This window comes from Hoplias malabaricus, chromosome 1 (genome assembly GCF_029633855.1).
Source record: "Hoplias malabaricus isolate fHopMal1 chromosome 1, fHopMal1.hap1, whole genome shotgun sequence".
NCBI classification, from domain to species: Eukaryota; Metazoa; Chordata; class Actinopteri; order Characiformes; family Erythrinidae; genus Hoplias; species Hoplias malabaricus.
In genome coordinates this window covers 33,017,131-33,043,183 of record NC_089800.1, presented here as the reverse complement: position 1 = coordinate 33,043,183, position 26,053 = coordinate 33,017,131, and the positions used below count along the sequence as shown (strand labels likewise).

At 39.8% G+C, this 26,053-nt stretch overlaps 1 protein-coding gene across 4 annotated transcripts in view; it reads left to right on the top strand.

Annotated features, from left to right (window-relative positions):
* Window positions 1-22,877, top strand: part of LOC136702831 (3',5'-cyclic-AMP phosphodiesterase 4D-like) — a 59,892-nt gene extending 37,015 nt beyond the window's left edge. Inside the window, exons 4-16 of one of the 4 annotated variants that reach the window (XM_066677979.1) lie at window positions 454-639; window positions 1,940-1,976; window positions 2,674-2,734; window positions 4,084-4,226; window positions 4,590-4,683; window positions 4,931-5,103; window positions 6,620-6,718; window positions 6,804-6,968; window positions 7,320-7,419; window positions 7,891-8,045; window positions 8,131-8,253; window positions 20,744-20,926; window positions 21,294-22,877. In XM_066677979.1, the coding sequence (XP_066534076.1) occupies window positions 454-639; window positions 1,940-1,976; window positions 2,674-2,734; window positions 4,084-4,226; window positions 4,590-4,683; window positions 4,931-5,103; window positions 6,620-6,718; window positions 6,804-6,968; window positions 7,320-7,419; window positions 7,891-8,045; window positions 8,131-8,253; window positions 20,744-20,926; window positions 21,294-21,653 (1,879 nt within the window). In that variant the 3' untranslated portion in view covers window positions 21,654-22,877. Of the gene's footprint in view, window positions 1-453; window positions 640-1,939; window positions 1,977-2,673; window positions 2,748-3,575; window positions 3,654-4,072; window positions 4,227-4,589; window positions 4,684-4,930; window positions 5,104-6,619; window positions 6,719-6,803; window positions 6,969-7,319; window positions 7,420-7,890; window positions 8,046-8,130; window positions 8,254-20,743; window positions 20,927-21,293 lie in introns of those variants that run through there. The other 3 variants (XM_066678004.1, XM_066677995.1, XM_066677987.1) reach the window with 3 other exon arrangements.
* The last annotated feature ends 3,176 nt before the right edge of the window (window positions 22,878-26,053 follow it).

The following is a 26,053-nucleotide window of genomic DNA, read 5'->3' as shown; positions in this document are numbered from 1 at the left end:
TTACATTTACTCAGATTAAACTTTTGATCTGTCATCTATGTTCTATTACGAATAAAATATTGACATTTGCCATCTCCAAATCATTGCATTCAGTTTTTATTCACAATTTGTTTAGTGTCCCAACTTTTTTGGAATCCGGTTTGTAGTTAGTCAGGTAGAGATAAAGCCCGTCCTCGCTAATGTCCTTGTCCTCACCTATGGCATCACCCATGTCTTCACTCATGTCCTCGCCCACGTCTTTGCTTAGTATCTTGTGCACGGCTGAGTATGAAACAGGTATCAATCACATCTAGCAAAGTCAATTCTACCCACCTAGCTACATTCCTGTTGGCTGATTCCTTTGGGGTGCAACTAGTTTTTCAGTGATGAGTTTATATCAAGGTTTCTAACTCTGTTCTGTGTAGTGTATAGTTCTAGATCAGGTGTTCTAACTCTTGTGTTCTGTGTTCCCAGTTTTGATGCAGAAACTTTTCCTTGTGGGGGACAGTGTTCTGCAGACTCTGTAGGTGGTCCAGGGGTGGGGGTGGTCTTGCAGGCCAGCCCCTCCCACAGTCAGAGGAAAGAATCATTCCTTTATCGTTCAGAGTCAGAGTACGAGCAGCCACCCAAAACCACAACCAGGAACACGGCTGGTGACCAGTGAGTACAATCCCCAACTACAATGACAATAAAAATACTAATAATAATAACTCAAATGCAGCTCTGAAAATTGCGGGGGATCCATTAACAGCACTTTTGAAAAATGACACAGTAGGAACATTCATTCATTCGGAATCACTGAGCGCAAGGCAAAAACATACCCTGGAGGGGGCGCCAGTCCTTCACAAGGCGATACACACATTCCCTCAAACCTATGAACACTTTTGAGTTGCCAATCCACCTACCAACGTGTGTTTTTGGACCATGGGAGGAAACCCTTGCGAACACACCAAACTCCTCAAAGACAGAGACTCCTCACTCAGAGGGAGACTGGAACCCACAACCTGTCAAGTCCCTGGAGCTGTGTGCACAGTAGGAACAGTAGATTTATTTAGGGAGGGGGGTCTTTGGTACTCACACAATGAGTTACTTGAGCAATTTCTTATGAAATGCCCTTTTTACAGCAGAATAAACCAGTTCCATGGATTCACTTTGTGGTGAAGAGAAAGGAGTGGGACTGTGATTTGCGATGGAGTTTTATGGTGGAAGTAAATGAGGTTGTCTAAAGGGGTGGAGAATTTTAGGAGCTCATCTAGGGACAGTAAATCGTCTTTACAGGTCATTTCAGATATCAGGGCTTCAATTAGCTTATAGCGATACAAAGTTAGCACTTTCTGATCCTGCTCAATTTCAGCTGCCAAAGTACAAAAAAATTATAGAAAATTCTTGAGCAGTTGTCTTTACAGATATCTGTGTAGACCTCTGGATCCAAACAAGTATTCTGTAACGATGGAGACTCAATGAGACCTGAGGCCATTTAAAGGCCATTTATTTTAAAAATTTTAAAAAAAGGGGGAAGAACAGGGGGAAGAAAACAAGAAGAACAGTTGAGAGTCACAACAAAAATGTCAAACAGATAGAACCTCAAAAACCACAGCACTCTAAAACTGAGAGAGTATCATCTAGAAGTTGGCGATACTACGCACTGAAGTGTGGGGTTTTGTGGTTTAGGAGAGCTTCTTGATGAACAAGTAACAAGAGACAGGTGTGCTATGTGTTGTTATGGCAACCCTATCAGAACTCTAGTGATCCTGAACTCTAGTGGCCAGGTCGGGCAGTGCACTCAGGGGAAGTGAGTCCCAAAAATCCTGTGGCACAACAGCAGCAATGCTGTTTCTGGATTGTAGTGACCCACCCAAGTCCACCCCACCACACCCTCTACCTCATTAAGAATATATTTTTGAAGGGTATTTGTTTATAGTTTTGACTGAATTAATGTTTTATTCGTGATTTCTTTCAGAAACGGAGACGACATGATAGTGACCCCGTTCGCTCAGGTCAGTGATAATTGTTTATGTTGTCACTTTCGGGAAAACATAACACTTGTGTTTCACTGCAGCATTACAGGAGAATCCTCAACTCACCATCCACATGAGGACCCATCAGAATCAGGCCTGGGCTCCAACTGTCCATAACCCAGAACCCATCTGTTTCAACCCATCTGGCCCAATGTAGGACAGGGGTCACTCTGACAGATAATCACTCTAAGTTTCTGCAAGCTTAGTTTCCTTAGAGACATCCCAGTCTGATAAACAAGATGTAGGACAAAATATTTAGTGTCTGATAAAGCACTGACCTCAAAACTGACCTGACATACACTTTTTCTGAGTTGCGTTGATGGTTAGAAATGAATATACAGACAAAACAAGCAGACAGGGTCTTTCAACAGACACATATAAAAATTTCCATTACAAGTACACCCCCCCCCCAGTTCTATCAGAGGAGCGTTAACTTTATCAGCAGTTTGTTTTCTGACCCGGTTCTATCAGAGCGGTGTTAATACTTTCAGCAGTGCATGTTCTCTACTGGCCGCTTGCATGCTGAGAGCACCTCACATCAACTTCAAGAACTCACACATATATAATGCTTTATATCACTTCAATATCACTGTTGCACTGGTTGAGGTCTGGGATCAGATCACAGTTAAAAATAAACCATAATGTATATAATAAATATGGTTTTGCTTTGTTTCAGATTTTGGCGAGTCTGAGGACAGTCAGGAATAATTTTGCACTTCTGACCCAACAGCAGGACGGTCTCAAGGGCAAGTAAGCACAAAACATAAATTAATTAATTAATATAAAGGGAAAAAAATACATATTTTTAGAAATTTCTTAAGTAATTTGAAAATTGACAATTAAAAAAGTCAAGTCAAATGTTGACACTTTTTACAACCTGATGTTGTTATAAAACAACTTTATAGAAATTGAGGATTAAATAAAAAATCTAATTAACATTTTTAAAGACACATTTAATACGGTTTAAAACCTCAATAAATATAATTTATTATACTTATACTACAATTACCGACAGTTACACTCCTTAAACTCTGAGCTAAGGTAGCTAAAGCTTTTCATATTAACTTATCACATTAGGTCGTGCAATGCAGGGATTAGCCTGGGCCCGCTAAGGCTAGCTGGTGCCATGTTCTGGTGCTTAACTGGTGCTTTCCTCCTTTCATATGCTTTGATGGCTTTGACCCCCATGGTCTTTAACCAAAAACATCCGCCGGATGTTAGCCATCTGTCGTTTACGTTCTGTTAAACTGCTTTTAATTAATGAATTAGTCTCTCATTTTTTCAACCGTCTGTGTTAATTAAACAGAGATGAAAAGGTCAGAAAGGTATTGTTTCAGCTTCTGCGCTGAGTCAGAATCTCTTAATTAAACCTTAATGTACAGAAAGTCTTAAACATCTTTGTTTCTGAATAGAGTGAACTGAACTCAAATGCAGACAGAGACAGAGAGAAAATTAATTGCTGAATATTACCCACCTTAAATACAGCAGGAGACACAGAATGGGTATAAACCTGCCTAAAACTGCTCTGCTTCTTTATATATTTTTTATTAAATTATTTGCTTTGTTTTTTATGTGCAGGAGACCCTCAGGGCAGCCATCCATGATTAATACAGCTCTCCAAGGTCAGTCACAGTCAGCCCCACAGAATCACAGACTGTGAAAGAAATCACAAAGAAATTCACACACAAATCATACAGAAATAACAAAAACCTAACTGAAATCATACCAAGAACAACACTGAAATCACACAGAAAATAGCACAAAAATTACATCTGAAGGAAACAAATCAAACAGACAAAAAAATCTACATCATTCACACACAAAATCTCCCAAAACTCATTAAATGTTATCACACACACAAACACCACACTATAGAATATTACAAAGAAAATCACACAGAAAGTAAACTGTTAAAACACAGAAAATCAGAAACATAAAAAAAAATAAAAATATAAAAATCAGTAAGCAATCACATAGAATATTCAAAATCGGAAAGAAATAATTCAGAATATGCCGTAAATACCACAGATATTACAGTGAATTAGCCAGAAGATCAGTAATTACACATAAAATAGACAAAGATCAGAGAGTGATGCCAGTAATGCTCTTTGTGTAGAGGATCCTGCTCAGCAGCTGGCATTGGACACACTGGAAGAACTGGACTGGTGTTTGGAGCAGTTGGAGACACTCCAACCTCGACACTCTGTCAGTCAGATGGTATCTAACAAGGTATACACACTTCACACAGAGTGTATGGTCCTAATGGTCACATGAAGCTCAGGTAGAGCTTAGGACCTAGTGGAAATCTTCCTAAAGCTTCTCAGGAGAAACAACCTCTGACGGGAAGGAGATGGGATGCTTATGGCTCATTATTATTTTTTTAACTCTGCTTTTTAATTTGATGTTATTTGGTTGGATTTGCTTCACTTGGAGCATCTAAAGCATTCAAATGTTTGTGTTCGTTTAGGGTATGAGAATGCTGATTGTTTCTTTACAGTTTATTAGCACATGAAAGGATTGTTTACAGTGTAAGAATGTGCAGAGTGTGTTTTGTTTGCTCTTTTAGAGCATGTTGAGTTTTTGTTTTTACAGTTTAAAAGATTGCTGAGTCGGGAGCTGACCCAGTTATCTGAAGCAAGCCGTTCAGGGAACCAGGTGTCAGAATACATCTCCAGCACTTTCCTGGGTATTTTGTCTGATATACTTATGTTTTTCACTTTTACCCAGTTTCTCCCAATTTATTTATCACTAGATCCTCTGAGTTGAGTCCGCAGTGGGGACTGGAGCAGTGAGATTATGGTCCAGAGAAGCTCTGGGTTGGAGTTAGGGTGATAAGGAGCTCTGGGTTAGGGATAGTGTCCTGAGGAGCTCTGAGATAGGGAAAGGGTCCTGAGGAGCTCTGTCTGACTGAACTGTGCTGTTGTTTTCTGTAGAAAAGCAGCATGACCTGGAGCTCCTGTCCCTCGCATCCAGAGAGAAAGAGAAAGAGAAGAGCAGACCCATGTCCCAGATCAGTGGAGTGAAAAAACCCACATCAAAACACAACCCACACCTGTCCATCCCTTGCCATGGGGTCATCACTGATCAAGAACAACTATTAACCAAGGTCTCTCCCTATTTCTCTCTCTCTCTCTAGTCAACTCTTTCTCTGTCTGCCTTTGCTCTTTTTCTAATTTCCTTGATCATTTTGGTTCCCTTTATCAGCCAAAAATGTTAAAGGGGAACTCTCTTTTTTCTCCTGTCTAACCCCCACCCTATGGGCACAAGTCACAATCCATATCCACAGTAATATACAGGACACACTACATCCTCTCCAGTTTGCGTATTGTTGGAACAGGTCCTGGATCCTGTGAACACAGGATCCTGTGTGAACACTGCTATCCACACAGTCTTCTCACACAGGCATTAAGTACATATATGTGTTCTTATAGCTTGGCACTGAACACTGATTTACTATTTGAACTGGCCACAAATTTCTGCACACATTGGCTGCCAACTGCCCTCTGCAAGAGGGCCTGGAGTTTCTGACAGTCAGAATTAGCATCTGAACATAAAAACCATGAACCATCAATACTGGAACCCCCAGGGCTGTGTGCTGAATCCCATGCACTACACTCTCTTCACATACTATCGTGTTGCCTCCAATGCCTCCATCATTATCATCAATTTTGCTGATAATACTACAGTCATTTTAATATATTATTAAGTAACAAATAACTTACTCCTGTCATTTAATAAAGCTTGCATCTCTATGCGTGTTGCTACCCAACTTGCACGACCTGCCCGATTTGGACGGTGCATGCACTGACCTTCACACATATAGCTTATAGAAGCACAGAGATTGTTTTCCAAAGCAAACAGCTTTATCTTCAAGAGTGAGTAACTTTAAACACACATAAACATGAGTTAAACTTTCCTCACAGTCCTTTATAGTTTTAAACACCTGGAGTACCTGCAAAGTGTGTTTATTTACAACTAACGTTATCTATGTTGAGGTAGTCTTGTTTTTTAAATAAAACGTGACAAATAATGATGTGGGACACACATGGCATTCAACCAAAGAGTGCCATGTCTCTTTACAACTATGCTTGAAGAAGAAATTTTATCTGAGCTATCAAAAAAACATGTACACAAGCATGGTGTTCTGTGCGTGACAAGAACATGACAAGAAAACTTAATTTATTTTATCCCAGTGTTGACATTGTACTTCTCCTGTACTCCCCTCTGCCAGTCACAAATGCCAGTTAAGAAAGGTCTTTTCCCAAACTGTCAAATTATGTAAAAGCTTATCTGCCTTTATGGGTTTATTGCACAATAATTTGGAAAAAAAATAAAAAAAACGTCAATAATTTTTTTATTGTTCCTTCTTTCCTGTTCTTTTTTGTTTGCACTGTATTTATACTTGTATATTCTTTACCTAGCTAGAATGGACAGACTGCAGGTTTAGAATTTAATTGTTTAGTTTATTGTTTATTTCATACATGATAGTAATACCATTGTTCCTTAAATAGTGAATAGTCAATCTGATATCATACTCTGTTCCTCCTTCTATCCCTCTCTTACCCTCTATGCTTCACTCTCTGTCTCTCTCACCCCATCTCTCTCTCTATGTCTGTCAGTAGGAGTTAGATGACATTAATAAATGGGGCGTGGATATCTTTAAGATTTCTGAATATTCCAAGAACCGGCCACTAATGGTCACAATGTTCACCATCTTCCAGGTGGGTGGTCTTTATTAGGGCTGTGATGGTGAAGTTGTAGATCACAGTAATTTGAATTTTGTTTATAGTGTGTTGGTGTTTTCAGGAGAGGGATCTGCTGAGGAGTTTTAAAATCCCTATTGACACATTCCTGACATTCCTGACAGCACTGGAGGAAAACTATCACTCTGATGTTGCGTATCACAACAGCATTCATGCAGCTGATGTTGTTCAGTCCACCAATGTCCTCCTGTCTACACCCACACTGCAGGTCAACTGTGATTTATTCTACTGGCTAATTGTTTTCACTATTTACATTTGCTTTTTCTGTTGTGAAAAACTGAGGCATTATAAAATCCTAAAAATACCTTGAAATATCAATCAAACTTCACTGATTCATTTTGATGTAAGATACACTTTACAGAAACAATGTAAAATTTACAATAAATGTACAAAAGAATTCAATAATTTGTAGTGTAAAAATAGATGACTGCACTTTTAAATAAAAAACATAAATCTTTAGCCATATTTCACATCCGTGACATTTAATCTGCTTTTTGTGTTCAGTGTAATTTATTCTGTACTTTCAGACTCTTTGAGTGTAATTAATTATATTTTTCAGGCTGTTTTCACAGAATTGGAGATTTTATCTGCTATGTTTGCCAGTGCAATCCATGACGTAGACCACCCAGGAGTGTCCAATCAGTTTCTGATCAATACCAGTGAGCATTTAAATCAATACTCCCAGAAGAAGACAGCATGACTCTTCAAATATTTTTAAGAATAAAAAGCACAAGGACCTTCTAGAAGATGCTTCTTCCTAACACTGAGCAGCAGTTTTCAGATGCATGGGAAAACATGGGAGAAAAATATGAACAATCAAAATATGAACACGAACACTCTGGCTTTGGAACAAGGATGCACAGGGAACTCCAATGGCTGTCAACTTCATTTCACCTCTATGACATTTTCCTAGAAACACCAGGCCTGAATGAATTACTTGTACAGAGAAGTGCTGACCGCACAACACTTTGCATTTTTTGCACTGAATTCTAGAGCCCAAAATACAAGGGGTGGTGCCTGCCTTTTAAACAACAAAATACAAGAAATACTATCTAGACAGAACACATACAGAGACAGTGCATAGATATTTGTGATATTTGATGTATAAAGCTGTTCCTTTGTTTCCTCAGACTCAGAGCTGGCACTGATGTACAATGATATATCTGTTCTGGAGAATCATCACCTTGCTGTCGGCTTTAAACTGCTACAGGAGGACAACTGTGACATTCTCCAGAACCTCACCAAGAAACAGAGACTGTCTTTAAGGAAAATCGTCATTGACATGGTGAGGACACAGATATGTCTCCATTAAGCTCAGACAACACTGAAACATTCTGGTAATTATGGCATTTTCCCCTGGTATAACATAGGTTCTAGCCACAGACATGTCCAAACACATGAACCTTCTGGCCGACCTGAAGACAATGGTGGAAACTAAAAAAGTTACAAGTCTTGGGGTTCTGATGCTTGACAACTATTCCGACCGTATCCAGGTATTGTTTACTTTGTTTATTTGTTTACTTGCCTGTTTTGGGGGCGGCACGATGGCGCAGCAGGTAGTGTCGCAGTCATACACCTCCAGGGACCTGGAGGTTGTGGGTTCGATTCCCGCTCCGGGTGACTGTCTGTGAGGAGTTGGTGTGTTCTGTCCGGATGTTCCGGTTTCCTCCCACAGTCCAAAAACACACGTTGGTAGGTTGATTGGCGACTCAAAAGTGACCGTGAGAGTGTGTGTGCTGCCCTGTAAAGGACTGGCGTCCCCTCCAGGGTGTATTCCCGCCTTGCGCCCAATGACTCCAGGTAAGCTCTGGACCCACCGTGACCCTGAATTGGATAAGCGGTTACAGATAATGGATGGATGGATGTCTGTTTTTGGCTGTGGTGACCAATCGTGCTCCCTGAGATCTACAGCATCAGAGTATGTGTTCATAACAGACATTACACTGACACCGGGTGACGTGGATATATTGGATATTCTTTAAGGTCCAGCCCACTAATGCCTTTTTCACACGTGAACTCTGGAGAATCTCTGAGTGTCGGGTTTGGAGTAGTGATCAAGCAGTATGGGTTTTTTGATAGCCGATGCCGATGCTGATGCCGATTTTTAGACAGCAGTAGTGGCCGATGGCCGATATGTAAAGCCGATATTCCAATTCCTCAGGCAGTGAATAAACTAGAGGCATTATCATGGTTTATTTTTTACAGAAACCCCTTCAAATTTGTAAAAGAAACAATTTAAAGGTCCTGAAATATATATGAAGTGGTCAAAAGCTTATGAAAACCACAAAAAAATGTAGGCGCTTGTCGTATTTTTGAAAAAAAAAAAAAATATTAGTGACTATGAACTGAAGAGTTTGAGAGTCCCATTGCTTTTTCCTTTTTAAACTTGTGTCTCCAGGGGGTCTACTTTCATCAGGTAAAATTTGGAGTTGATACGTCCTACTGATTTGAAGTTATTCAAGCTGGAGCAGACAGTGGACAGATGGCCAAGCTCTCCATAAGGAAAATGATTGCTTTTGCTGCAAAAATACAGTGCATATATCTTGTCTAGACCTAATGTCGATGTCTTAGTGTTTTTCTTTACTTTCTATGAGAAACTCGTCTCCTGTCCCTCACCAAGTGGCCATTTACCCCTCACCAAACAGTAAAAACCCTTAGTTATGGTGTGTTTTATTCTGATGTACTGAGTTTATTTCTGATGTTTACACTTGTTTCTCACCGAGTGCAGTGTTCCTTTAAATGTCTGACATGTTAAAAGGTGAGAGCTGCACTCTGATTGGCTGCAGAGCAAGGCAACCTAACCCCACATCTCCTGCTACATTTAAATGTCCTCAGTGGGGGAAATGTAACTAGTAAAAGACATCTAAGCTTTGAAACATGTTTATTGACTTGATTATTGTTTGTGGAGCTTGTGGCTGCCAAACAGAACCGTTTGAGTCTCTCTCGCGGTGTCTGGGTCTGTTAGGCGCTGAAAACATATGTGCTCTGCTGCGTATTTGTCCCTCCTCCTTGGTTGCACATTGCCATAACTCTGCCCCTGATTGGTCTACAGACTTGAATGACATGTCGTTGGAAAACTGAGCACATAAGCTACGCGGTGGTAGGTGTGGGTCCACGGGGATCATATTTTAATTATATTTTGAAAATGTGTACTATTTTTTCAGCCAGTACTTTTGACACAAACATGAGGATTGCTCATGAACTGTTTGACGGAGAGACTCGGGACTATCTAAGGCAGGGGTGGGCAATTATTTTTTCCATGGGGCCACATGAGAAACAGAAAATATTGTGGAGGGCCGGCCAAAAGGCTGATCTCAATTCTGCATAATATTAACTGTACTTCTTTGTAAAAAGCAGTAAATAGCATTGTTTTGACAAGCTGGTAAGAGTATATGTTATAATTAAGCAATGAAAACATGAGGTTGCCTTCCAAAAAATGTAATTTATTCAAGCGAATTTCACAAAACAATGGGAAAGGCAATTAATCACTAAAACGGCATCATAAAAACACGCTAAACATGCAAATTAAAATAAAAAAAGAAGCTTGGTAAAAAAGCCTTGCTGCTTTTGCAGTTTAGCTAGCAAAGCTTCCGATGTCCGCGCCCTTTCAGCATCAGTCACGTTCTTGTATTTCTCCCCGTGTTTCGTCTCGTAATGCCGACTCAAATTGTAGTCCTTAAACACGGCGATCTGCTCCCCGCACACTAAACACACGGCTTTACCTCTCACTTCAGTAAATAAATACTTAGCAGTCCAATTTTTGTTGAAAACCCTGCATTCGGCATCTACCTTTCTTTTTTTAGCATGAGCAGACATTTCTGAGGGCTAAAGTCGTCTTGTGACTTGCTAGTGACAACGATCAAATCACGCCCATGCCTCAATATACGTTTTGCGTCATCATGTACGTAAATAAAAAACAACTTCAAAATAAAAGCAATGCAGCTTCAGTCCATGCATCAGGTAAAATAAGAAAATATGTTTATTTTGTAATTTCCAATTAACGTTACACGGGCCGGTCAGAGTCAATCAAAGGGCCGCATGCGGCCCGGGGGCCGTACAATGCCCAGGTTTGATCTAAGGTAAGCGCTGCTGTGCTAACTTTGTGTGTGAGCCACTTGTGGGCTCTTCAGGCTTCGAGAAGCAGTGGTTTTGTCATTGATGAGGAAGAAATCTGAAGTTTGGAATATCTTTTTTTTTTGGCTTTAATTCTTAGCCTACATTTTACATTACATTTTAGCGTAAATCCTCGTGATCCTGAGAGTCTGCACATTTGATTGGTTTATGATATGTACACATTATTCAAATATGGCGCTGTGAACAATCTGAAAATCTGTATGGTCACTAATATTTTTTCGTAACAATTTCCAGTAACAGCAAAAATACTTATTTATCGAGTGAGATTATATATAAAATGATTAAATCAATGAAAATCAGTGACTTTAAGCTTTAATTGGGTACATTTACTGTCGACTTTGGACCTGCAGTACTTGAGATATACTGACGGATATAACAATGAGTGATTTTTTTTATAGGCACCGCCGAACAATTAGCGAAATAAGAGGCTAAATAATGCTGGGTTTCTAGGTTACAACTATCAACTCAGTTGTTTATGATGCAGACTATTGCGTGTATGTTACAAAGACCAGCCAGTAACAAATAGTGAGAGCTGAAGAAGAGAAAATAATTAATACCGTTTTCTCTGATGAGACGGCATGCAGCTACAGGTTGGAGGCTTGTACTCGTGTACTTGTGCTCAATGATGTCTGTCTGTAAGATGGCAAAATGGACGCAAGGGGCGCTGTAACAGCCAGAATGACGGAGCTGCCTACAGCATTGCCTGTGTGCATTGTGTAAATATCGGCCTCTTGTGCTAATGTATCGGGCGCTGTCGATTATATAAAAAATGCCAAAAATCGGCCCGATTAATCGGCCGGCCGATATATCGGTCGATCACTAGTTTGGAGATGTCATTCACACATGCAGCGCACTGTGGGAGATTTTCTGCCTGAGACACGTAATCACAGTGGGAAATGAAACACATGCTTGTGCAGTGCGTGCAGGAGAAACTCAGCGGAACATTTCCCAAACCATTCCGTTCTCACATGCACTGACTCCAGCAGGGTAGTGAATGATTTCGAACAATAATTCATATGGGTTTTCACCAAAAAACGCAGTGGATTATGTGCACCAACTGAGGGCGTTTCTGTGATGCATATATGCCCCACTGGTAACGCCCCTTGCGTGATGTCAGTTGTGGGTGAGCTTGGGTGTTAAAGGGTCAGTAACATTGCTGAATAAACAAAGAAATGTCAGGGGTTTTCAGCACTTTCCTTACAGATATTGATTACCTGTAAGATTATCAGGGATTAGTTTAAAAAACATTAAAACATTACAAACTTGAATTCATTTATTTTTGTGCAAAATATGTCTTCTGCATGCAACTCAACTGTGGCAGTGAATACACATTAATGCACTAGTGGTGGTGAGCAGTGCTTAATTTGTAAATCATGAGGTAAGGGCACACAGAGACTGGGCTGATCCAGCAAGTGCACGTGGAGTGTAAAAGCACTGACTATGTAAAAAAATAAGTAAATAAAAAAAAAAACTTTGAAGTAGCATCAGACCTTAGTGTGGTAGCAATAAACAAAAACAACACTGACTGAGTCTACACTGTGAAATACCTGTGAACAAGTGTATTATTAATGAGCTGTATCTATTCTCACTGAATCTGAACTCACTGGGAGAAAAAACACTGTTTGGAGAAGTCCTACCCCGACCTGAAAAGAAGATTCTGATTGGTTCTGCTGAGGAGTTTGACTCTATATTTCACATGGTTTAGGGAGAGTGGATTTCTTTTAATCAGAGCTTACTTTTAATAAGTGGCTGGACTAAATTATACATCTGCTGTTGAGAATGGATCTAGGTAAATAGGTATTTACAAGTTTCTGACCACTTATAAAATGTGTTCAAAGTGCTGCCCATTGTGTTGGATTGTCAATGCAACCCTCTCCTCCCACTCTTCACACACTGATAGCATCACCGCAGGAGAAATGCTACCACATGCTTCCAGTATCTGTAGTACAAGCCTCCAACCTGTAGCTGCATGCTGTCTCATCAGACAAAACGGTATGAATTATTTTCTCTTCTTCAGCTCTCACTATTTGTTACTGTAACTTGTAACATACACTTGTAACATACACTCAATAATCTGCTATCATATACGATTGAGTTGATAGCTGTAACCTAGAAACCCAGTGTTATTTAGCTGCTTATTTTGCTCATTGGTCGGTGGTGCCTATAAAAAAATCACTCATTGTTATATCCATCAGTATATCTCAAGTACTACAGGTCCAACAGGTCACTGCTTTTCATTGATTTAATAATTTTATATATAATCCCACTGATAAATAAGTATTTTTGCTGTTATTGGAAATTGTTATGAAAAAATATTAGTAACAGATTTTCCGATTTTTCACGGCACCATATTTGAGTAATGTGTACATATCATACACCAATCGAACAGACAGACTCTCAGGATCAGGAGGATATACACTAAAAGGACTAAGGATTTAAAGACAAAAAAATAAGATATTCCAAACTTCAGGTTTCTTCTTCATCAATGACAAAACTGCTGCTTCTCGAAGCCTGAAGAGCCCACAAGCGGCTCACACACAAAGTTAGCACAGCAGTGCTTACCTTAGATAGTCCCCTTCAAAACAAGACTAAATTTGAGTCTCTCCATCAAACTGTTTGTGAGTAATCCTCATGTTTGTGTTATGAGTACTGGCCGAAAAAATAGTACACATTTTCAAAATATAATTAAAATATGATCCCCGTAGCTTAGACTCTCAGCTTTCCAACGACATGTCATTCAAGTCTATAGACCAATCAGGAGCAGAGTTATGGCAATGTGCACCCAAGGAGGAGGGACAAACACGCATATGTTTTCAGCGCCTAACAGACCCAGACACCGCAAGAGAGACTCAAACGGTTCTGTTTACAGCCAATCAGAGTGCAGCTCTCACCTTTCAACATGTTAGATATTTAAAACAACACTGTACTCGGGGAGAAACAAGTGTAAACATCAGAAATAAACACACCATAACTAAGGGTTTTTACTGTTTGGTGAGGGGTAAATGGCCACTTGGTGAGGGACAAGAGATGGGTTTCATAGAAAGTAAAGTAAAACACTAAGATGTTGACATTAGGTCTAGACAAGGTATTTACACTGTATTTTTGCAGTAAATGTAATAATTTTCCTTATGGGGAGCTTGGGGTTTAAAGAGACACTTGGAGAGGTCATCTGTCCACTGTCTGCTCCAGCTTGAATAACTTCAAATCAGTAGGAGGTATCAACTCCAAATTTTAGGTGATGGAAGTAGGCCCCTGGAGACAATTTGTTTTAAAGAAAACAGTAATGGGACTCACGTTTATAGTCACTAACATTTTTTTTCCAAAAAAATAAGACAAGCGCCTACATTTTTTTTTTGTGGTTTTCATAAGCTTTTGACCACTTCATATATTTGAAGGGTCTTCTGTCAAAATAAATCATGATAATGCCTCTAATTTATTCACTCCCTGAGGAATGCGAAAATCTACTACAAAATGGAACCCCAAAATAGCGCACTATATAGTCAATAGGGCACAGTGTCAAACTTCATCCAGAGTCTTTGCCAGGGCATGAGGAGGATAAAGTCCGGGTAATGTCCGGGTCAAATGTTGTGGGTGGTCTCATTCACACACACAGCTTTTCCGGGTAAACACCAGAGCATTCCTGGACTACCGTGCATGTCTGAAAGGAGCATAAGTGGGTAGATGTTGAACAGTAATGGTGCTAATACAGTCCCCTGAGGGACCCTAGTGATGCACAGTGCTGAAACAGCCCTGCAGCTGCTCAAATTACTCAAACTATGCCCAGCAGTTCAATAGCTGCATCATCCAGTTCAGTGTCCTGATATGCAAACTGCCGTGGGTCAGGGAAGATGATACTGTTGGGGGTCACGGTTGTGAACTGTACTTTGTGGTGGTACTGAGGTGTAAAGGTGAGAAACCACAGGAGACAGTGCAGAGACCCATTTGTGACAGGAGGAGAGCCATTGTCAAAGCTTATATAGAGTTTTTTTTAATTGTTTGCCCATTCCTGACTGCCATCTGCTGCTATTGTGTGGCTGCATTTAGTTGAAAACTGTAATGACTTTCAGGCTTTTCAAGACATCACATGCTTCATTTTGGTTTCTAGTTTAGACCTGTACTCCAGTCAGGGAAGATATGGACCGTTGTTGAGTGTGCAACACACAAAACATGATGTAATATGTCACACATGATGTTGTCTCATCAGTATCTGAAAAGACACTCTGCTCTAATGGGCATACACCTGTTCAGGTGATCATGATCTCAGACAACCTTCAGTGGCAAAATGGATTAAATAAACTGGGTGCGTGTGACTGGCATCCACAGGGAGCAGAACTGGAATAAGAAAGTACATATTGTGATGATAAAGTGTGTGAAAGGGGTGAAGAAACCCCTCTGACTGGCTCACAGCCCCATGAGCCTGGACATATGCTCATGAGAGATGAAACAATATGTACTCACACATTTCATTTATAAATATCAGTTTGTTTAATAATATCTGTGTTAATGCCTGCTAAAACTCACATTATTTCTCACAGGGTGCATTAGACTCATAGTCACTTCAGTTTTCACCGTATCATATGAACCAGGGTTTTCACTAACAACAGGTGTTAGTTCAGCGTGTGGCCATTTGTTTTCATATTCCAGTTTTCTGCATGTTGATAGGTGGATGTGTGGCTAGTGAGGTACCCACTACCACACGCTCCATTTAAACCATATTAACATTCATTCATTCATTCGTTCATTATCTGTAACCGCTTATCTAATTCAGGGTCGCAGTGGGTCCAGAGCCGAGAAGGGTATCTCTGCAGGCCGGAGGCAGCTCCAAGTGGGAGGTACAGCTCCAAGTGGGCCGTACAGCTCCAAGTGGGTGGTACAACTCCAAGTGAGCCGTACAGCTCCAAGTGAGTGCGTAAGAACTTTTTAAGCACGACTCAAGCACGTCGCTGGCTTCGAGATATGTAGTTGGCATAAAGGCTCTGGAGATGACCCAGAGGCTAAAGAACCCTTTTTGTTTGTTTTTAAAAACAGGGCTGATATGGAGCTGTTTCTAAAAGCTTGTGTTTATGAGCAGGGTCTCAGGGTCAATGCGATGTTTGTGGTTACGCCATGCCCCTCACCCCAGAATTTTTAAGGCATGTAAACTGGACTGTAGCTGGCCCCTCACCTCAATTCTTAAGGCACAGATACTAGACTGCAGGGCACCTTGTACACCACAGTTCAGACAATGTGTATAGTTTGATACTTTTAGAAACCTGGGCTGTCTGGTTAACTGTGATGTCCTGCTTTGCATAAAATGCCCTGCACAAAATAGGTATCCTAGTTATTTTCTTTCTTCTAACAAATTTCCATAACTAATGCAGCTCAGATTGCTCTGTTTGAGCATTGTTTGGAAGTTTAAGAGAATGTCAGTGAGTTCTTTGGTATAGTGTGTCAGATTATTGTGTATTTTGTAGTACAGCTCTATGCCTGGTGACCATGTAATAACTGTTTTGTTTTCAGTATTAATATTGTACCTTGCAAACATTGAGTACATTATATGGAGTACATTTTCAGCATTATGTGATTTACAGACTTGTTTGTGTTTGGCTTAATATGTGAAATTCTTGCAATAAATAAAGAGAGTAACCATTTAACTGAGACCACATGTACTGAGAATGATAATGTTTGCTTACATATAGGCTACTACTCACTTCTTAACAAGAGACATGACAGAAAATATGGGTTCATGAGCACAGCCCAGTGCTGGGGTGCTATATATTCTTCGCCTGGCATTTCATCCAATTCTATTGTCAGTATTTCTCTACAGGGATTAGAGAGGCAGTGTGTGCACATTTGCACATCTGTGTTAGTAACGGTTGCAACTTAATTTAGAATACAAACCGGATTCCAAAAAAGTTGGGACACTAAACAAATTGTGAATAAAAACAGAATGCAATGATGTCTAGGTGCCAACATCTAATATAATTTTCAGAATAGAACACAAATCACAGATCAAAAGTTTAAACTGAGAGAATGTATCATTTTAAGGGAAAAATGTTGTTTCAAAATTTCATGGCGTCAACAAATTCCAAAAAAGTTGGGACAAGGCCATGTTTTTACCACTGTGTGGCATCCCCCCTTCTTACAACATTAAACAGATGTCTGGGGACAGAGGAGACCAGTTTCTCAAGTTAAGAAATAGGAATGCTCTCCCATTCATGTCTAATACAGGCCTCTAACTGTTCAGTCATCTTGGGCCTTCTTTGTTGCACCTTCCTCTTTATGATGCGCCAAATGTTCTCTATAGGTGAAAGATCTGGACTGCAGGCTGGCCATTTCAGTACCCAGAACCTTCTCCTGCATAGCCATGATGTTGTGGTTGCTGCAGAATGTGGTCTGGCATTATCTTGTTGAAAAATGCATGGTCTTCCCTGAAAGAGATGACGTCTAGATGGGAGCATATGTTGTTCTAGAACCTGAACATTCTCTGCATTAATGGTGCCTTTCCAGACATGCAAGCTGCCCATGCCACAAGCACTCATGCAACCCCATACCATCAGTGATGCAGGCTTCTGAACGGAGCGTTGATAACAACTTGGGTTATCCTTGTCCTCTCTGGTCCGGATGACATGGTGTCCCAGTGTTCCATAAAGGACTTCAAATCGTGACTCATCTGACCACAGAACAGTCTTCCATTTTGCCACACTCCATTTTAAAAGACCCCTGGCCCAGTGCAAACGTCTGAGCTTGTGGAGCTTGCTTACAAATGGCTTCTTCTTTGCACTGTAGAGTTTCAGCTGGCAACGGCAGATGGCACGGTGGATTGTGTTCACTGACAATGCTTTCTGGAAGTATTCCTGGGCCCATTCTGTTATTTCATTGACAGTGGCATTCCTGTTTGAGGTGCAGTGACATTTAATGGCCGGAGATCATGAGCATCCAGTAGAGTTTTACGGCCTTGACCCTTAGCACAGCAATTGTTCCAGATTCTCTGAATCTTTTGATGATGTTATGCACGGTTGATGATGATAATTTAAAAGTCTTTGCTATTTTACGCTGGGTAACACCATTCTGGTATTGCTGCACTATCTTTCTGCACAACAATGGTTGAATTGGTGATCCTCTTACCATCTTGGCTTCAGAGAGACACTGACACTCTAAGAAGCTCTTTTTATACCCAATCATGTTGTCAATTGACTTAATTAGTGTCTTCCAGCTGTTCGTTATATGCTCAATTTCCTTTTTCCAGCCACTTATTGCTACTTGTCCCAAGTTTTTGGGGATTTGTTGACACTGTGAACTTTTGAATCAACATATTTTTCCTTTAAAATGTTACATTTACTCAGATTAAACTTTTGATCTGTCATCTATGTTCTATTACGAATAAAATATTGACATTTGCCATCTCCACATCATTGCATTCAGTTTTTATTCACAATTTGTTTAGTGTCCCAACCTTTTTGGAATGCGGTTTGTTCATTACAACTTTGTCCTCAAATATTTGTACATATGGTGTATTTCTGAAATAAATTAAACTGAAAAAATGAACTATATTAAAATAAACTGATAGCCCTTCAGGCGGCACGGTAGTGCGGCAGGTAGTGTTGCAGTCACACAGCTCCATGTGATGGTCTGTGAGGAGTTGAATTAGATAAGCAGTTTCAGACAATGAATGAATGAATGATAGTCCTTCTACAAATTCACATGCACAATCCAGGTAATAATAAAGGAAGGTTTTCTGACAGTCTAAGCCAGTGTTATCCAATTCTGATCCTATTCTACCTGTTCAAACAAACTTGGTTCAACTAATTTTGTGGGTAGGGTGTTCCAGGACCTGGTTCTGATGCCAAATCAAAGCATATGTGATCATCTGAACGCAAAGAGTAATGCATAATTCTCTACAACAAGGACATACTTCTATAAAGAATCATTTAAAACCATGCAAAGGAACTAAATGAAGTACAGTGAACTTCTCTGAATGTCTGTTTATATTCTTAATTGAGCCAAATTTCCTGAAAGGTTGCACCACTATCTTGGAATTCATTAAACCATAACTACATTACAGTAAATTTCCATCTTATTAAGTTCACCTAATTTGTAGCTACATGCACTGACTATACTATCATATACACCCACTATGACTGAGTGCTCATGGTAAGTTTGCTGAATATTATGATTATTTGCAAATTATTAGTACCATTTCTCCCATGTCCATTAATGGAAAGGAGCTGCTTTAAATATTTATTTGAATAGTGGGCCATAAGTGTTACTTAAGGGTTTATACATTTAAACTGATTATAATCCAATACTGTTCTGAGTACAAAACAAATAATACAGTCCTATAATTCTGTAATCAAATTAAAATAATGATTGTAGACATGAGAGACTTAATGGATTTCATAAGTTTGCAGTTCACCCCATAATCAGATTACCAAAAATATATAATTAAAATATCAGGAGTGCTATGTATTTCGTTTTCACTGAAACGTAATATTTTAAACTACAACTATTAGAGGGCTCCTAGTTCTGTTGGAGATGAACTATACTCTTTTTTCAAATTACAAAGGCTGCATTTCCTACATTCGCCTTCCCACAAAACATCTAGGTCCCCCACTTGCTGGTTTCTATCCACTTGCTGGTTTACGCCCACTTGCGGGCTTCAGGCCTGCATAGATATGTACTTGCCAGAGCCTACCTGGAATCATTGGGTGCAAGGCGGGAATACACCCTGGAGCCAGTCCTTCACAGGGCCACACAGACACACATTCACGGACACTTTTTGTCTTCAATCCACCTGCAACGTGTGTTTTTGGACTGTGAGAGGAAACTGAAGCACCCGGAGGAAACCCACACAGACACGGGGAGAACACACCAACTCCTCACAGACAGTCACCCGGAGCGGGAATCGAACCCACAACCTCCAGGTCCCTGGAGCTGTGTGACTGCGACGCTACCTGCTGCACCACCGTGCCGCCCCCCCATATTAACATATCAAATCAAATCAAATCAAACTGATGTTGTCAAAAAGCAGCTTCACAGAATTCCAGTAAGACAAAGATTTGACATGAAATGTAAAAAAAAAATGTAAAAACCCCCATGTGAGCAAGCCAGGGGCGACAGTGGCAAGGAAAAATTCCCTCAGCTGAGGAAGAAACCTTGGGAGGATCCAAGGCTCACAAGGGGTGACCTATCCTCCTCTGGTCAATCTACTGGTAATAATAGTATATTATTTGTATATAATAATAACATATCAAAATACCGCTGTTAAAACTTACATCCACACTGATGCCAGCTTTCCCACTTCCACATCCATTATTAAACACCGGGTTGGAACACACGCACTGCTCTTAATGGCCCTTTACTGGAGGTTCCGGGGTGGAAGATGTCTGTTTTAGAAGGAGGGGTGTAATTTATCTTTAACATTACTGTGGTATTTATATTGTGCATGTTTACATTTCTCAGTTAATTATTATGAATAATGTGTTGTATTTTGGTGCTTGATGTTATTTTAAAGGGATGAAAAGTGATTTTTGTTTCGTTAGAGACTGCATGTTCCTGGTTAACCGTACCGTCACGGATGTTATATCCCAGGTAGTGTTATTGAGGGGAAGGTATTTAAGCATGGGGTGTGAGGAGGAAACTTGAGTTGGAGTGGGCCAACTTGGGGAGAGGCTGCACCCAAGATAGCACAAGGAATTTGTGTTTTCTTTTGATGTTTTTTCTTTATTGATATGTGGGTATTGGTAATCTTACCCAATAAAACAACAAAAAACCTTACTCTGCAGTGACTGTATTTCTGCCAGTTATTGTACAACCAACATCTTCACAGTGTCTGACTGCACGTTTACAGCAGTGGTTTGTTTAATAAAGGTTCTCCAGAACATGATCCACTGTGCAGACCTCAGTAACCCGACCAAGCCGCTCTACCTGTACCAGCAGTGGACTGAGAGGATCATGGTAGAGTTTTTTACCCAGGGCGATGGAGAGAGGGAGCGAGGAATGGAGATCAGCCCCATGTGTGACAAACACACGGCCTCTATTGAGAATTCACAGGTCAGTGTCCGAACACTTCTGAACAGACTTCTTTATACAGTGCTTATGATCTCCAGAGAATCACACTGAGGCAGATTGCAGTATGACTGTATCATTGGAGACTCTTCTTGGTGTTTAGGAAATGGATCAGTGTGTGACTATAGCTTCAGTCACTATTCTCAATGTTGGGAAGCCAATCAGAGTGTGACTCCTCTTGAGTTTATTTTGTTGTAGATGTGGGGTTAATTTTTTTATTTATTCTGTTGCAATGGGGTTATTGAATAAAGTAAAGTTTATTCTGTTGTAGATGCGGGTTTATTGATTACAGTGAAGTTTATTTTGTTGTAAGTGGGATTTACTGATGACAGTTATCTTTATTTTCTTGCAGATGGGATTTATTGAGTATATTGTTCATCCACTGTGGGAAACGTGGGCAGACCTGGTCCATCCAGATGCTCAGGACATCCTGGACACTCTGGAGGACAATCTGGAGTTTTACCAGAGTTTAATCCCTCACAGTCCCCAGGAGGAGAAAAGTGCAGGCCACATGTCTGGTGGACCCGGGGTGTGCAGAGGGGGTAGAGGTCCTGGAGAAAAGATCCAGTTTGTTCTGGAGGAAGTGGAAGTTGAGACAGATACAGAGAGTCCAGAAGAAGAAACTGGATACAACTGGACAGAAACTGAACCAGAGGATGAGAATGGAGAACTAGAGATAGAAAAGGAGAAACATAACAGTGAACTCTCCTGAGCTTCACTCTCATTGTTGATATTTTTCTCTGCTCCTTGTTTTTTTCATCACGTTCCTCGCTCTGTTCAGCACCAGCCGTCTTCAACTAAACGAGGCCTGCAACAATTGGCTGTCCATAAAAACCTTGCATTCCTCATAGTGTTAAACTTCTCCATCAATGAAAAACGTGTGTTTTTGTTCTGGTTCTGAATTTATTACATTGTTGTTCCACTTCAGCTTTCTGGTTCTGGGATGAGAGAGACATAGAAGGAAAGAGAGAGAGAGGCTGAGATAGACAAAGTGTTTGTCACTGTGATATAATTCACACAGATTGTTCCAGCCACCCACCCCTCAAACACAAACACACACACAGGGCACATATTGGTATTTACTTTGCCTCCGGTTAATTTCCATCTGTGACAGTGTTTGTTACATCACAGAACTGCAGTCACTTCAGTTCATTTTGAGGCTTTCCATTGACCTTTCTTTCTTTATTTATTTCTCATAATTCTTTATTTATTTCTTAGATTATTTTTATTCAGTGTAAATTTTCATTGTTTACTTTTTTTAATAGTTTATGAAAATGCTCCAAAATTATCATCACAGCCACAATACTCCAGAATCCTGTCTGGTTTCCTCATATAGTTTTCCCAGTAAACAGTGTAATTACAAATAAACACAGTGGACTTCGAGAGCAGTGTGTGCAGTGTGTACAGTGTGTGCAGTGTACGGTGCTTTAGTGGGTACAGTGTGTACAACAGGGGTTTTCAACCGGTGTTTCACGGCCCCCTGGTGGTCCATGACATGCTATCCAGTTTAACTACTTAAATATTTTTGGAAAATTTTTTCATTTTATTTATTTTTCTAAACATTTTCAGGTGGTTTTGGGGATCTGAATGAATAAGGAATGCAAATTTAAAAACAAGATTCAACCTTATTCTTGCACCAATCAAGTCTATCAACAGCCAATGCAGTGTTAGTAACGTCATATCAAACTCTCACGCACGAATTAAATAGCTATCAAAAACAGATAGCTACATATACAATTCAGTTTAAAACCCCTGGTGTACAATGATTTAGTGTGTATATTTTGTACAGTGATTTAATGTGTACAGTATGTGCAGTGTTTAGTTTGTGCAGTATTTTAGTGAGTACAGTGTTTGTGAGCTGTATGTACAGTTTTTTAAGTGTGAAATGTTAATGAAACTTTACTCTGCTCTACTATAGTACTGTACTGTAATGTGTTCTCCTGTTTTACTGTAACTGTTCTCTTCAAATATACATTTTTCCTCTTCTTCTGTATTTGGTTCTCCTGTCCTACTGTAATAAGTTCTACTGTTTTATTTTTGTTGCAGCAGCTCTGCTGTTATTGTCTGAACAGGGTGTTTAAGTGTTGATTTTGCATTTCCCGCCACTCCGGGTCAGAGAACGCTTTGGCTTGGTCTGGACCTGAGGACATTGTCCAGTTCAGAATGTCTGACTTAAAACAAGGCTTAAGGGAGCAATCTGTAATATTGACACCAAGCATTTAAAATCTGATGATACAGTTTCAAAACAGTGGAGATAGTCTCCTCCACCTCCTCCCCAAGATGTGAAGCCAAACCAGGTTGCCAGTTAGAGGTAGACTGAACAAACAAGCGAGAGATGAGTATAAGAACTTTGGACCGTAATAGCTAAGAACATATTTACACAGAAATGTGTTCATAATTTCACTAAAACATCTACCTACGCAAGAAAAAAGTAAATGAGCAACTGCCATGTCCCAGCATTTACAAGAATTTACTCTCTACAACACTTAAATTTAGACTAGAATAGGCTGGTGTTATTTTCCCTTCAGCCATAAATATTATTTTAGGAGGCAGACCCTTATTTCTAATTCACTTTAAATTGGTCGGTTTAAGTGTCTTATTTCGTTATTCTTATGTTTTCCCTAAAGATCAAGTTTGATTAAAGCCTTAGAATAGGGTGACCAGACGTCCTCTTTTACCCAGACATGTCCTCTTTTTTAGAATTAAAAAAATGTCCGAGCGGAATTTCACAAACGTCCGGGATTTTGTTTTTCTAGAGCTTACATAAGAGTTTCGAGAAGCATTTCTGTAGTAGATGGGAATGTCATATTATAAAATGACCGGTTTTCTTTAGGTAGAGTGGGGGGAGTGTTCGTGGTGGCAGCAGTCGATGTTACTTGGAGAGCTGGGATTTTCATGGAGTAAATAAAGAGCTGTCTACAACTGATTGTCTGCACAACTGTTAATGGCTAAGATATTACATTTTTGGCGACGAGGAAACTGGTGAGCTCGTAAGACGCTATTAGAGATGAAAACGGCTGGAGAGTTCAAGAACGCAGATTTTCGGCTAAAGTCAGACAACGGGGAAGCTAATCCGCGAAATGGCGTCCTTGGTAGGAACTCTCGTTGCATTTGACTGTCAGACACAGACTTGGGAGGAAAATTGCGAAGTTTTGGAGCACTTTTTGAGGCAAGTGGGATTGCTGACGCGATCGGAGGGCAATATTGTTTAGCTCAGTAGGCAGCAGGACATACAGCTTAATGAGAAACTTGTTAAGCCCAGACAAGCCTGGTACTAAATCGTATGCGGAGTTAACCGAACTACTGCAGTCGCATTATAATCCGAAGCCCAGTGAAATTGTCCAAAGTTTAAATTTAATTCGAGGACTAGGGCGGCAAATGAGACTGTGACGGAGTATGTGGCGGTACTAAGAGAGCTGGCGCAGCACTGCTCGTATGGAGATAAGCTACGCGATAGGCTTGTGTGCGGCATTGTGGATGATCGCATACAGAGACTGCTGGCAGAACCTGACCTGACATTCGAAAAAGCCTTAAAAGTCGACCGCAGTAAGGTTGGCTCAAGCGTTCGATATTCGCCAGACATTCACCCACGAATATCTACCGCGGTCACGCCATCTGCACTTCGCGAAAACGCAGTCACGCCATCTACACTAGGATTTCTTGTGCGCTTCTACATCACAGTTTACGGTAGAACGTGTGCGAGTGAGAGGGGGGACTCGCAGAAAAGCGCAGATATTGAAAATTTATAAGAAATTAATTTAAAACATAATTCAATACAGTTAATATTAAAAACAGGCCTGATTGGCTAAAAGTACGGTTTGTTACCAGAAAATCTCACTGTTGTATTGAAAAACATGTCCTCAGGTACACAGGGTATAATATTTATGTGCATTTACTGTAAGAATTAGAAGTAATAGGCTTGAAAAAAACTTCAAAAAACCCTATGGATATTAAATTCCATAAAATGGTTAAATCAAACTGTTACCAGACCACTCCACTGCATTCTTGAAGAGCATGTTCTCAGGTACTCATGGTATAATTTTCATACATTTTTACTGTAGGAATATGAAGTAATATTATTTGATGATGTTTAATTTACATATATGGACAATTGAGTTCTATTAAAGGGTTAAATCAAACTGTTACCAAACCACTCCACAGCAGCCTTGAAGAACATGTTCTAGAGTACCCAGAGAATAATTGTCAAACATTTTTACTGTAGGAATTTGGAGTAATATCATTTCAAACTCATAAATATGCTGTTTAATTTACAAATATTGCAGAATTTTGAGAGCTATTAAAGGGTTAAATCAAACTGTTACCAAACCATTCCACTGCAGCCTTGAAGGACATGTTCTCAGGTACCCAGAGAATAATTGTCGTACATTTTTACTGTAGGAATATGGAGTAATATTATTTTAAGTCTCATAAAAATTTTGTTTAATTTGCATATACTATATATACTCAGAGAATAATTTTTATACATTTTTACTGTAGGAATTTGGAGTAATATCATTTCAAACTTATAAATATGCTGTTTAATTTACAAATATTGCAAAATTGTGTGCTAATAATGGGTTAAATCAAAATGTTACCAGATACTTTACAAGAAGCTGTCCACTGTAGTAATAGCATTACAAACTTCATAAGAATAACAACACAATTCCACAAATTGCAGAATGCTGAAGGCCATAACATGGTTAAATCAAACTGTTACCAGACCACTCCACTGCAGTCTTGAAGAGCATGTTCTCAGGTACCCAGAGAATACTTTTCATACATTTTTACTGTAGGAATTTGGAGTAATAGCATTACAAACTTCATAAGAATAAAAACACAATTCCACAAATTGCAGAATGCTGAAGGCCATAAAATGGTTAAATCAAACTGTTACCAGACCACTCCACTGCAGTCTTGAAGAGCATGTTCTCAGGTACCCAGAGAATAATTTTCATACATTTTTACTGTAGGAATTTGGAGTAATATTATTTCAAATCTCATAAAAATGATGCTTAATTTACATATGTGGCCAATTCTGAGTGCTATTAAAGGGTTAAATCAAACTGTTACCAAACCATTCCACTGCAGTCTTGAAGAGCATGTTCTCAGGTA